Here is a 14,726-nt window from a genome sequence, read left to right as displayed (position 1 = left end):
TATCCCATCTATCTTTCAATCTGTGGAGTCTGATTGGTTATTACTTTTCTCACGTCTTGTCGAGCATGTTGACCTTAATCCCCGCAAGACCTTCCAGTATATCCACGTCAAGATTGACTTTCTCAGTGGACGTCCGGGGAAGGACAGAGTGGAAAGGGGTGTGTGTGAGAGAGGCGTGTGTCTGTGTGTGAGATGTGCAGTAAGATCACTGAGAGGGTTTTTTGCTTCATGATTGGATTGTGGCTTTATGATCTGCATGGCTCCTGACCTTTTGTGTGTGTTTTTGTCTAAAAGTGAGCTAGGGAGCGATTCAGGACCACAGGGGGGGAGGGTTACGAGGATTAGCATGATGGAAGCGCTTTACAGACGACATCATTTGATGGACTAGCAGTCCCCCAAGGCCTGTGATAGATGAGCTACAAGTCCCCTGCCACAATTATGCACACACACACACACACACACACACACACACACACATTCACTCACTGAGGTACGATGCAAAGCAGTTGACATTTCAAATGGATGGGCCTTTGTGCTGCCGGCTGCCTCTGGAGTAAATGATACACGTGGAAGGAGCCGATATGAAAGGGCTGAGAAAGGAAGATAGTGAGTCGGTTGCACCTTTGTCAAAAGGAGCAGTGGATTCCGACAAAGACCCATTTACTTTCAAATTTCTTCAAGATCAACATTTGAATTTGGCTTTTTTAATAGCTGAACTCTGGGAAATGTCCTGAAAATTAGGACGGCAGAAAATTGTCTGGATCAGACAGGTTCCAAACAACAGGATGAACATTCAGGCAAGGGACAGGCAGGACTCGCTGTGGGAATCTTGTGTTTTTTTACTTATTGCTAGTCCTTATCGCCAAAAGCTCTAGAATTTCAATGACATCTTCCAGTTTTGTGGCTGTCACATGTTAAGGACATGGACATGTCATCTTGTCCTGATCTGTTCTCACGTGAGCTCACTCAGACATTTTTTAGTGAGGGGGCTGGTAGGAAAAGTTCAACTGACCTGGACATTTCCGTTCTCATGCAGGCCCTCCGGAGAATTTCTGGAAAATATCCAGACTTGCGTGTCCGAAAGCAGCTTCAGCCTGAAGTTGCAATTTAGCATTTCAATGTTTTACAGCCAGATCATTCTGCTCTGTTAGAAACGCTCATGTGGGTTAAACAGCGTCTCATCCCTCCTCCACAGCAGAGGTATGACTGCCTCATTGTTGTGCCTCCGCCACAGAGACCTCGGCTGTTTGGCCCCGACAAGAGCTGGAGAAATTAGTTTTAGTGCAGCCTTCCCATTAGTGAATTAGTGCGCACAGAACCAGACAGTCCCAATTTGGTACAGACTGACTCATAAAGTTGTTTTTAAACTTTCACCAGTCAGCTCAAGGGCTCAAATGAAAGTTGGGGATGTTTGTATTTGCTCCTCTGAAGAATTTTAGCCCGAAGCTGAGATTGAATTATTTCCCCTCTCGTCTCCAGAGCTGCTCTCTTACACAAGAGAGAGAGAGAGAGAGAGAGAGAGGGAAAGGAGACGGAAGGAGAAGTAAAGAATGATACTAGATCAAGAAAATGGGCTTTAGAAGCTCGGAGCCGAAGTATGATCATGTGTCCGTCGGTTGTCTAGAGTTGGCAGGAGTACTGACAGTACTGACAGCTATAAACTGTCATGATTTGGATGTGTGGGTAGAGGTGATGGTTAAAGACAGTGTAACGATGTTATTTCAGGGTGAGGCTGAAATTCTGGGTTTGTGATCTTCCCCTTCTCTGTCTCCTTTCCTTTTTCTCTCTCTTTCTCCTCTTCTCGTCTTCTTCTTTCCTCCCCTCTCTTCCTCCTCCTCTCCTCTCCAATCCTCATCTCCTCTCCTCTCCTGGGAGGTATTTATGTTCAGTGGGGGACGGGGGAGAACTGGTGATTCATTTTTAATTAGAGAAATTTACTGATTGATTGGTTTTGTTTAATATTGCTTTTTAAGCGATGGTTTACAGTGACTTCTGTTTTCTCTGGAATGCTCCAATATAGGAACTTGAAAACCTCTGCTCTCTTCCTCTCCTCTCCTCTCCTCTCCTCTCCTCCTGGAACACGAACTGTACTAACAGTGGCGTTTGTCAGGCCTCATTCATCATCATCCACAGGGAGCTGCTCTGTGTGTTAACCCACCTCTCCCTCCCAGTCCCTGCTCCAGTGCTGTAACACACCATTACATATATTGATACTGTTTATGTTATGAACTCACGAGGGCCACATAAATCCACGTTACATGGATTTCAAGGTTTATAGCTCCATGTGCCAGAATATATCTCCAATGCGTGCATGCTAAGATAGACTTTTAAGACGAGTTAAAGATAGTCCTATTAAAATACATATTTTATTAGATCTGCAGATGCAATATCCCTCCCCCACTCTCTCTCTTATAGCCGAGCATGAATAAATGATGCATTTTTGTTTTTTTTTAAATCATTTAAATACTCGGGTGATGCACCGTCCTCCCTTTAGCACTGTGCTAACACAAGCTAGGTTACTCCTGCCTCCTCCATGTTAGTGGATGGGACACGAACACAGAGAATAATTGATAGTTCTTGTCACACTGATGCATGTTGAAATGTTTTAATATTTGTTTGATGCTATAAAAACGGAACTTCTGCTACTGCACAGACTCTGGCTCTAAATGGGGAAAATTGCGTTGTTTGTATCCAAGATATTTTGGCTTAACTTCTGGATAGTTGGAGGAAGTGGTGACATGTCATCCATCTTTATATACAATTTCTGATCATCATGCTGTTTTCAGGGGGTTAGCGTCTGTTAGCCTGCCAGCTCCATGCAGATTTAATCTGCCAGCGGTTGTCTGTTCAGTGGACAGCCTGTTTTCCTCTACGTCTCCATGAAGACAACGATTGATTTGCTCGAATTAAATCGGCCTCTGGAATCACCACAAACTGCGCAGTGCATGGATGCAAAGTTTTGACCAGTGTAGCCATGGGGACTAAGAGGCTCACAGCAACGAGCCAATCGTACACAAATGTCAAAATATCTGAATTAGAAATGTTCTCGGACTGTCTGTGGTGTCCCGACCGCCGGTTTGAGGAACATGTGGAAGCAGCATGCCTGCAGACGGAGGCTCAGTGCTGTATTATGTAATCATTGGCATCCACTGTCTCATTCCTGTGGTCAGAGACCTCAGAGAGGGAGTTCTAACTGTGGACTGAGTTTCCTCTCAGCTACTTGTTATTATTTAGCTCTATGAAGTTGACCCCAAACTTTGACCTGCCCGCGGAGCAAAGGAAAAGAGCAATTTCTTACTGTTAAAGTAAAAAGGAAAACAAATTTTAAAGAAGTGAGAATTGGATTTTTGGTTGTCAGTCCTCTCCCCATGCTGTGTCACACTCTGGTGTTGCATGGTTTCAGTAGAAGCATGCCTATTGTAACCTGGCTTTTAGGGTGGGTGTGTGCACATGGAGCCACGTGGAAGCATTTAGACGTGCCGAGTTCAAAGACCGGCCGCAGACGGAGCTGCCTCTGAGCTAGGAAGGAGGGAATGAGGGGACAAGACAGGGAGATTATTACCCAGTAAGGGGAAGACTATTTCCGAAGGAGGCCGATTCCCCGAGGGGTTGTTTCTGAAAGGGAGCTAGCTGGGGGTGGGAAAGAAACAAAGTGGGCCCCACTGAGGAAAAAGAGAAGTGTTTCACTCGCCGCATTAGAGAGAAAGAGGGATTGCGGGGCTCGGGAGGGAGAGAAAGATGCATACAGACACGCATCCGACTCCCACAGAAGCCGGTGAATGAGCAAACACTGTCCGCGCTGCTTGGCTGTAGAAGGGATTTTTGTGTGACTGCTGTGAATGAGGTCCCCAGTGAGGAGGCCAATAGTGGAAGAGCTGGGCCCCATTCAGGGTAATTGCTGTACCTCCTCTACACAAAAACCACCCCTAACAATTTAGTCGATTTATTTTGTGGATTACGAGTCTGGGTTTGGAGCTGGGGCTGTGATTGTGGTGAAACTCTCACTATTGCTTTTGCAAATTTCCCTTGTCATTATATTCTCACAAGTGGGATATTGATTGTTTCCTGTGTTCGATTGGGGCTGTGGCACTACAGTAATAATATCTCACCTTCCCTGTCACCGTGTGGTAAAACCTCAGCGTTGTCGTATCAAACACAATGTAAAATCAACCTCGTCTGCTGGCTGGTGGGTTTTATCGACACCACCAGACACACTGGCGGTTATCCAGCTCTGCATTTAACAAATGATTTGGCTGAGGTTGACAAACAGAAGCTGTACGGTGTATTTAATGACACGTGTTGCTGTTGGACTCAGTACGGGGCTTCAGGCCGCAGTGCTGTTTATCCAAATCAGATCAAATTTGCTGTATAATGAGGCTTTTTGATTGTTTGGCCTCCTCTACCTGGAAACCGAAGCTCAATTTGTCAGAGCTGGGCATTTAAGGTGGAGCCAAGTTTGTACAAAGTAACATAAAATGAACCTTTTACTCTGATTTCTCTTGGCGTGAGCTCGACAGATGTTTTGCGGGCTCCTCGTTCCAGCTGTAGCTGCAGCCGTAAATCTCCCCTCGATGATGCCGGAGAGTATTTAGCTCGTGTCAGGGTTTTCCCTCGGTATAGGTGATAAAGTCACAGCTGAGGGAGAGGCGGGGGAGCATGGCTTCTCCCCAGGAACACATTGTTTATTCGGGAATCAAATGAGAGCAATGCAGGCAAATGTGGCGGCCATTTTTGATGTCAAAGAATTTATGTTTTCGAAGTTAGCAGGATTACACGAAAACTACTGGACGGATTACAATAAAACTTGGTGTATGGGTCAGGGAAGAACCCTTTTAAATGTTGGTCTGTAATCGGGATTTGTATCAGGTACTGAAATCTATGAGTTTGAGCAATTTGGTGCAGATCCAAATACAAATCTAGTGGATTTAAGTGTAGTTTAATAAGGGGACTGTTGGGCCTTGGCGGAGGTATGCATTCCCTGAGTGCCCTTCTAGTTTTATTTGTTTTTTACCCTTAAGGTTGCATGTTGATTTGGAATTAAGAGATTCCTCAAACATGGGAGTCCATCGTCGTTGGTATGGGAACCAGAAAAGAACTGCACAAGAGGGAACGAGGATTTTAGCTACCAGATGAAACACCAAGGCGCCCTATTAGATTTAGATATAAAAGACCACTGAGCGCCCTCATTCAGTCTCTGACGCAGCTCTGGACCGAGCTGTGTAACTTCTCTCCTCAGCATTTGGACATTGCTTGAGTGAGTCTGTGGGAGCACACAGCGCTCGGTCTTCTTTCAATAGGTGGAGTGTTTCTTAATCTCCTTCCTCGCTCCCTCCTCGCCTCCGTCTGGATGTTTTCCAGAAGCCTCAGTGGAATTCTATGGCATCTCCCCTGCTGCGTGTTTCTCCGAGAAACTAGCGGAGGAATGCGGGCTCAAATGTGAAAAAGTTTTTACCCTTTCTCAACCTTCCTGTTCTTTCCTCTCCTAATTTGTATTATCAGCCTCAGACTCCATGCCTCTCTCTCTCTTTCTCTTTCCGTCAAACGATTTTGTCATGCTTAGATCTCATCATACTCGCAACGCTTAAAAGACAACCCCATCATAATCCACTTTTTCCGAGACTGTTCCTTTACATCTCAGACTGGGAGTTTCCAGCACTGTGCTCCCTGATGAATCGCTATCAACACTCTTCTGACTTTGGCTGTGATTGAATTTTCTTTTTTAAGCACATTGGTTTTTGGGAGCATTTCATTTGAAGTTGATTGAAGCTGATTGACTGATTCATTTCCAGTTGAATGTTTATGGCCCAGTGTGTTTGTTTGTGTGAGTGCTGATGGACATGCTTTAATACCACTATAATTTCCACTTTGAAATGCACTGAAGTTTTTTGGGCTATGGCACAAATACGTGTTGTTAATAACTTGTAAATCATCTGTGTGTCCTCTTTAAGGCTCAAACAAACATGTTCAATGAAGGCTTAGTTTTTCCACTGTAAATCATCTGTTTCATCAACACCAACAGCAACACAATCCAGGCTTAGGTATCTACACCATTAATACTGATTTAAGCTCGTCTTTATCTGCATGTCAAACATTAGTGCGTCAGTTTTAATCTGCAGACGTGAGGAATTAAAGGAGTCACAGGATGTTGCTGCTCCCACCCAAAGGTCACGAGGGTTTACTCAAAGGTTCCACCAGATTGAAATTGATGTGAGTTACACTGTGACCTTTGCCTTCACCAGATCTCAACCCTGTTAAACATCTATGGGAGATTTTGGACAATAAAGTATAAGGCTCAGACTACAGGAATCTGAGAAATCTGGTCTGGAATCTTTGTGTTTGGCGATGTTCGGCCCAGATTATCTGGTAGTGTGATTCAGAGCCATTCTTTAAACCTCCTGAAATGCCCACAGAATCATCAGGGCCGTTCCTGATATTTATCAAACAGGTTAGATATTTTACGATTTGATACCAGGATGATCACGCCACAGCCAGTGAGCGAGACCAAGAGCCCAGAGCAGCCGAATGTGCATCGGATAACATTCTGAGGCTAATGCCAGCTAGCGAAAAATCAGATAACCGGTGTTGACGACATCGTTTCGCCGTCTACATTTGTTTACTAACATTAGAGCAAGTTGTTGCGCCACGCCACTATCCATCTGCCTCCCCATGCGGTCACACGAGAGATGTGTGAGGTGGTCCGGCCCTGCTTCTGGACCACTAGTCGTAATAATATCCTATAGTGTGTGATTTTCCATTATTTTCTTGGAGTGTGGGCGTGTTTAAGAGATTCTAGAGGAGACTATCTGTACCATGCTTGTTTACATTTGGGCAAATCAGCACATTTTAAAGGCTTGTGCACTCGGGTTAACGGTGAAGATCCATGGATTAGCAGTGGACATGGAAATAGGGACATCACGTCTGCAGGTTGAGGTTTGACTGACGTGGGATGCAGAGAAGGAGAAGTGGAGCCCCTCACAGTGACATACTGTCAGACACTTAAGATAAAAGCCTGCAGCATTTGGTCGACCGTTTGCATTTTATCGGCCCGTCTCTCTCGCTGGAGCGCCAGATGCTTCAGGGGACAAAGCAGTTGTGTGCTGTGAAATTTACAGTCCTCATTATTTCACGAGGCGTAGTACAAACGTCCCCGCCACCATCCTACCCTAGACACTAATTGCTTTTTTTAATGGTACAACACTGTGCATGTATTCCCCTCTGCTGCTCAATTTAATTGTCTGCCTCAACTGTGCACTCAGCCGTAACATGCAGACACACACACACACATATACACTTGCAAAGTGAGACACACTGTGGTCTTCATCGCAGCCTGTAGGCATTTTCATCATCCTGCATCAGGGGTGTTGCCAGTTTGATTTCCCACCGCACCTTCGCTGTCACTGCAAAACGCTATAGCAGGTGTTCTGCCAACCTGCTGTGTATTCACCAGTCCAGTTAGGCATATGTGTGTGTGTGTGTGTGTGGTTTGCGTGAACCCTGAATCCTTTCCCTTCTGGCAGCATGGAGGAACCGGCCACTGGGTTAAGCCATTTAACCTAATCTTATAGAGAGAATGTGATTGGTGGGCAGTCGAGGAGGGAGGAGGCCTTGCCCAGCTGTCCCACTGCTTAGTGGTATTTCGTGTTTCTCTCTTCTTTTTTTTTTTCTTGAGGGGAAATTGTAGTGTCCAGGCCAGTGGCATTCTTTAACTTCATACCAGGATGATACTGAATCTTTTCAATAAATGCCCCAAAGTGGAACAATTCAAGAAATATAATTTAAAAACCATATCAAAAGTGCATCCCAAATATTTCACCAATTGGTGGATGCAGCTGCACCAAAGCTGTACCACTCTATATATTCATCATTCAGGAAGATGCATTAGCCAATGCTAACACGCTATGGGGAAAACTCACTGGCATTTCTTCTCTGTGACATTAGTGGAGCGGCAGCCGGGTTTACCAGTGCCATGGGGGTTGGGGGATCCTTGTCGTTTGTCATTAAGCAGCTCCCTTAATTCCAAAGCTGAAGATCTCGCACCAATGCAGTGACTCTTAACATGACACTACTAAAGCAGATTCCATCGACTACACTGTGCTTTGTCCTGTAAAACATCGCCTCAGGGAACAACCCCCCGATCTGCCTCATTTTGTAATCCAGGCTGCTTGTGAGGAGATTGGACAAAATGCCGGCGTTGCATACTGACACAGAGGTAGAAGAAAAAAACTGCATCTTCCGATCGCACGTCACCCCAACTCAAGCTGCGTCCTCTCTGTTGATTTTTGTCCCATTGGCCTGAAGTTTAGCAACAGGACACAGCATGCTCTCCTCATATTTCTATGATCAGTTTCACCAGAGAAAATAAACAAGTATCCATATCTCTTTGTCCTCAACTTTCCATGTATCCAACTTTGTTATTTCTTTTATCACATATATCTGATAGTTGTTTTAAGTCTTGAGTTTTGACTAATTGATGGATTTCCTGAGCTGAGCTGCAAAGACCCCATGCTGGAATTCCTAGCAGGAGGCCGAGGGAAGAAACTCAACAGCTCTGAGGTGTTCTTTACTTTTTTATTTATTTACTCCTGTCACCCCCCCCGTGGAGAGTTCTTATCGTCAGTCTCACCCATCTGGTTTCTATCCCTGTTGACATAAGTCCGAGTGCCGCAGACCAGACCAGCGTTACAGAGGAGAAGTACCCTTCAAACACCCTTTTTACTTCATGCCAATTCCCTTCAAGACGCTTTCTTTTGTTTCATGCATGTGTGGAGTAATGAGTTATTCTGAAAAACACATTTCTGCCAAGAGTATGATAAGCCTTGATTGGAGTCTGCAGTTGTTCGGATCAGCCCAGTGGCCTTATTTAGTAATATTTTATAAGAAAATCTTAAAAAAATGTCTGGTCATTTTTGGGGGGGGATTTCATAGGTCATTTGCATCAGTGGCGCTCTGGGCTTTCTCTGTAAAACCTCACTGCCACAGATGGTGAGAATGTTTTACTTGGCCGTGGGTTGGCAGGGGAAGACGGGATCAGAGGAGAGAGAGCGAGAGAGCAAAGGAAATACTGGAAGATAAACAATATAATGAATAGGTCAAATATATCCACGTAGACTTTTGGATGGTAAATGTAAAAACTGACATCGAGTATGAGTGTGAGATACAGCTTGTGCGGTCTCACAAAGGGACCACTTTATCAACGGCCGACTTGCCCGAGAGGTTTATTACTGTAATTTATGCATTTTCATTAACTGTTCATCTCCGACATAAAGGGAGCCACAGGAAAGCCGTAAGAAGAAAAAAAGAATAAAGAGAAGTGAAGGGAAATATATGGAGGTTTTCTCAGCTGCAGGCCTCCGGGGTCAGAACAAGCTGGACGCGGATGCCTGGAGGAAGTGTGTTTGCTTGATTCTATGTGTGTGTATGTGTGTGTGTGTGTTTTTGCTGGCCGACGGCTTTGCTGTGTAACAGTGATTGGGGGTGGGCTTAGCAGAGGCGCACTCTGATGAGTAAACAGACTCGCTGACGGATTACTGGCAAGTGCCCCTGATAGGCAAAGAGCCGAAATGGAGTCTGGACACCAGACAGGGGATGGAGTGACACAGGGGATGATCCAAAGTAAAAAAAACAAACTGAGGGAGTTAAAAGCAGAACATACAGATTCATCACTTATCTTCTGAGCTGTTGGATAGATTTTGGCTTTCTCTACCTGCGGGATCCAACACAATCAAATTTCCAGCCGACTATGTTGGATATTTTTTATTTTATTGCTGTGACACACACAGCCTCTGGACACAGGTTTGGTTCTGGGGCCACCGCTGTAATCTGAGGGCATGAGTCATGTTATGAAAAGTAAACAGGAAGAGGAAGCAGTTGATTCAGCTGCTGCAGCAAAAAGGGCCTCATGCTTTATTTATTTATTTATTTATTTATTTGTTTTCTGTTCTGACTCACTAGCTGGAAAAATGAGCAGTCACTTTTCTGCTCTGTACCGTCCCATCAATAACAGCATGAAGTGTTTTCCTCATTAGCTTTGTCACAAGCAAGCACATTTGATTTGAATGGTTTCAAATGGATTCAATGTTCCTTCTCCCACGTCTTCTAGAAGTCCCCTCTCGTCCTCCTATTGTGTTAGATCTTGAAGCCAGACTCCGGCACAGTTCACTGGCGGACAGTCGGTCATTAAGGCTCCCTGCTAGACCTGCTAGCCCTCTAATTATCTTTAAAACATATATATATAAGAGCTGTGTTTGGTGTAAGGCCCAACAGGACAGCTGTGTGAAACTGGACCCTGCCTTTATGGATGCGACCTTGCCCTTTGCAGGTTGCTCTTACTGTCTGGAGCTGGAAATTCTTTTTCAGGCTCTTTTATTCTGCGTCTGCATGCGAGTACACACGCCGACGAACGCTTCACTGTATGCATATGAAATTCCCAAAGCCTCATTCCACATCTAGATAAGACACTATATCCGTCTGTGTTTTGGCCGACTAAGAAAGGCTCATTGATGGAAGCCGCTGAATGAGGCGATTGTGATTTGAACTGAAAAGACCCCGGACTGGGCCTCGTCTGCTCTGTTCAGCTGAAAGATCTCGAAGCTCGCACACAGCACTTATTTTTAGACGCTCAAACTTTTTAAAATGTAAACCTCACTGGGGAGATTTCCCTGTGGTGCTTTGTCATTATCACTTTCCCGACATCCCTGCACCAGCAAGTGTGACGCCAAGCCTATTTTTATTCCATAATTTTTATTAGAAACAAAACCTATATATATGGATATCATGTTTAACCTCGACCGAGTGTCCATTTCCACTGCTGCCAAGTCCGGAGCAGATCACGAGAACAGGCCCGGGCTGTTTCATTTTGTGTGCCACTTTCATTTCGGGGAGCACCACTGCTTGTTGTACTGTATCTGTTAACTCTGGTGTCAGACTGGGAGAGAGAAGAAATCGTGAACTGAAACAACTGGCAGCTTTTTGGTCATCTGACAGTTTGTATCATATCCTCTATGGAAATGTGGCAGAAGTCTAAGGATGGCATCCTCCCCTGCCTTTGGCCGTGGCTGACGATGGTGCCTATAACTGAAATGTTATCTCAGACAACAGGAAACTACTTCCTCCTGAAAGAACCTCCTTAGCCACCGGCGGTATTTTCAGTCTGCCTCTGTGCCTATTACCAGTTTGTAAACACTCGGTTCTCCTTAAAGTCATTTTCTTTCTAGAGAAAGTGAATCAAACCATTGGACTAACATAGCCTGTAAAATTACAGCACAGCAGATGTAAATGCAAGAGTAAAATTTAAATATGATTTAGAATTTTATAAACCTCCCTGTACAGGATCCAGATCAGCCACCGTTGTTTTCAGAGGTTTGCCTCAGCCCCTGAAAAGAGCTGAATCTGCTACCCCTTATGGTTTTGGCCAGGACTGGGACACTGCTTTCCTCCCTTCTTCATTAAAACGTTTTCTTTTTCCACTCGGGTATCCTCCCAGTTTAGATTTGGACTGGTACCACAGGTCGTTGTTTTCTTTTCATTAAACAATATCAACAACATAATTTGCTCATTTGCTCCAGACCTGAGCATCTTACACGAAACAAAGAATGTGGCACACGTCTGTAAGAAGATATATATCACCTGTACAGTGACACCTCAAGTGATGGAGGACCCTCTGTTATTGTAACTGGTTTTGATATTTCAAGATTTCACCCCTGTTCCTTCAGGGACATTCCCCTCTGCATTCCACCGTCTTACATAACTTAAGTGTGATAGGGGATATCTCCCTAATGCATTCACACAGGCCCGCTCTCTTTACCGGAGAAGGAGTCGATGATATTGAAGGAAATTGCTTTTTCCTAAAACACACTTGGAATTCAGCCGCGGCCTTTTGTGCAAGACGAGCTGTTTCCAAAACACTCAGATTTCTTTTCCTTCTCATTTTTTGGGGCTTTAATGTCATTCTCCTTCTTTCTCGACTCAAAAATGCGCTTGGTACGTAAACACAAAAATCAATGTGTGATAAAAAGAATGGCTTTAACATGTGTTCTTTCTCTGAAGATAAATGTCCAATTTAAAGCACAATTTATCTAATTATTCTGTCAGTTAAAGAAAGAAGAGAGATAGAGAGAGAGATTTCTTATTCTGTCTTAAAAAAAAAAACATTCTGTCTCCTTCCCTGCATTTTAATCTGCGTTAAACTCAGACTCTTTTCTCCCACCTCCTCCTCTCCCCTCTTAACCTCAGTTAAACCAGATCACGGCCCATAGATCTGGATCTCGTCCAAACTCCAGAGATCCTCGAGCTTTGTGGCATCTGCCAGTCACGCTCCGAGTCGTCTCTGTCATCACATGCACGCTTGGACATCACTCAGCTGTCACTCAGCTGTCACTCAGCCAGGTCGCGTGTGTTTGCAGACGAACTGACGTGAAACAGTCCGATATCGGTTGTTTCTAGAGGCCTGGGTAGCTTGAAAGTGTGCATGTGTGTGGGCGGTCAAGTACAGTATGTGGGTGTGTCCCTACAGACAGTCTTAACCACACAGAAACAGATGGACACACACACACACACACACGGTAGCCAGATGGTGACAGACTTGGCTCACACCGAGCCCTGCGCTGCTCTGATCCCTCTCCTCCTCATTTTTTTTTCCTGCTCACCACTCCCTCCTGCCTGTGGCCTCTATTGTGCAGCTTCTACATCCAAATCCTTTTTATATCCTGACACTCTGGCAGTTTGAACTTATTCTGTCTTTTTATTAGTATTCAATGGGAGAAACTCAGGAGATTGTTCTTAAATACAAAAATATCAAAAATGTCATGGATTATCGTGGCAAATAACTTTTGAAATGAGGTGCATGGCGTTTGCAAAGTTGAGTTGCGTTCGGACAGTCTAGACATTATCCTGACATTTTCCGGAGGAGCTGTTTGTGAGAATTCAGATGTCCAAAGTTGCTTCAGAAATTTGGCAGCCTGATAGCGTTTGGTGTCTTACTAAAGTCAGTGTTATTTATGGCTTTCTAGGCAGCAACAGGCCCATAACAGATCTAAAAGAAGATATGTCTTCTTTATTTTAATGTTCGTGACACAATAAAACCAATTTAAAATGCCCCAGTCACAACATCATCCCCCACCCTTCCTACATTTAGACTGTATAGGTTTTGTTTGTTGCTGATGACGATCTCAGATCTGTGTTTTTGCCTGTGTGTGCCTGTCAGCAGCAGGAATGCGTGTCTTAACAGCTACACATAACAGACCTCCACTGGAGCCTCATCAGACTCGCTGAATGTAATAGCACGGTGTATCCCCTCAGAAGCTCCGCACACTTACAGGGTGGCACTGTTACACTCGAACCGCCTCGGAGAAAATAGCTCTGTGCTAATTTTGGGTTCGCTTCCATGTCTGGGTCTCGTTTGGTCCCACATTTAGTCGTCATGCCTGTCGCCGCTGAACGACTCCAGAAAGAACCACGGTTTACATGCTAACATACCAGCACTGGGCAGAGCGATGTCCTTTAACAGAACACAGATGATACCTGATGCACACGTTTGCTCTTTCCTGGGGCATTGTGATTGTTTCTGGGGTCAAAGATCAGTAGAATTAAAAAAACATGGCATCAGGATTTTTCATTCATTTATATACACGTCTCCTTTCACTGAGGAAACTTATTGGGTTAAGTCAGTTCAAAAATACTCCACTATCAGCTCTCCCACTGACGAGATGCTGTGTGACAATGTGGCGTCTGCATTACTCCCTCTATCCTCCACTTTCATATTAATTTAAATTGGTCTTTCTCCACCTCTCTTCTTCTCCTCCAGCAACGTTCTCCTGGCAAAGTGCTGTTCGACCTGGCTTGTGTCCACCTCAACCTGACGGAGGGGGACTACTTCGGACTGGAGTACCAGGACCAGCGCAAGATGACGGTATTTTTGCTGAATACATTTTCTTCTGTCTTTTACTCTTTTTAGTGCTGTAATTGTGAAAGGAGCCTATTCCAATAATATTCCAAAGACGCATTTAAAAGCACCGATTTACATTTAGGATCCAAGATGTTTGCACAGCACAGGCAGAGGATTTTCTCTCCTCCGTGTGGTCGAGAGGATCTCGGCAACGTTTCCTTCTCCCTTTCCCACAAGTTAACTTTAGCCTAAATGACATGGGCGCACACTCTGCTTCACGCGAAGGTTGTGATTAGGCCCACGTAATGTAATGGAGGAGCTCAGTGCGCCACACAGGGACTCTGCAGGGGAGAGTCCCCTCTGGGGATTTATGGCGTCGCAGCTTTCACCTGGTCTTTCTATGCGTTTCATGAAAGAAGCAGCTGGTGGGAGACGCCTGGGGCCGCGTCTGCAGTTTGTTGTCGTCTCTGCCTAATAAAGGAACCCATAGCTGGAGGACAACATTCATAGCCTGCCCCATTCATGTATCAATATGCACATACAAACGCTTCAATATGCTCGATTACAAGTACCCACTGTGCATTTCTGTGTCTGGGGCTGGAGGCGGTTTTGAAGTGGACCACAAAGGATGCAATACTGAAGAAATAATGAGGACATTGTCAGCACACCCTGCGATGTGTTCATGTTCATCTTCTTTATGTTAGCTAGTGGGGAATTTTATAGGTGTAATAAATAACCCAGAATGAAAATATAAGAGCCATTACAAGGAGCATCATGTTCATGTTCTGACAATATTGATACTATGACTCTTCCATTATGGATCATAAGGAGCTGCTGTTGCATT

At 44.7% G+C, this 14,726-nt stretch overlaps 1 protein-coding gene across 1 annotated transcript in view; it reads left to right on the top strand.

Annotated features, from left to right (window-relative positions):
- Positions 1-14,726, top strand: part of LOC128430807 (FERM, ARHGEF and pleckstrin domain-containing protein 1) — a 42,464-nt gene that overhangs the window by 5,714 nt on the left and 22,024 nt on the right. The window contains exon 2 of the mRNA XM_053416870.1: positions 13,802-13,906. Coding sequence (XP_053272845.1) covers positions 13,802-13,906 — 105 coding nt within the window. The remainder of the gene's footprint in view (positions 1-13,801; positions 13,907-14,726) is intronic.

Source organism: Pleuronectes platessa, chromosome 24 (genome assembly GCF_947347685.1).
Source record: "Pleuronectes platessa chromosome 24, fPlePla1.1, whole genome shotgun sequence".
Lineage (NCBI taxonomy): Eukaryota > Metazoa > Chordata > Actinopteri > Pleuronectiformes > Pleuronectidae > Pleuronectes > Pleuronectes platessa.
This window is presented reverse-complemented; position numbering and strand designations above follow the sequence as displayed.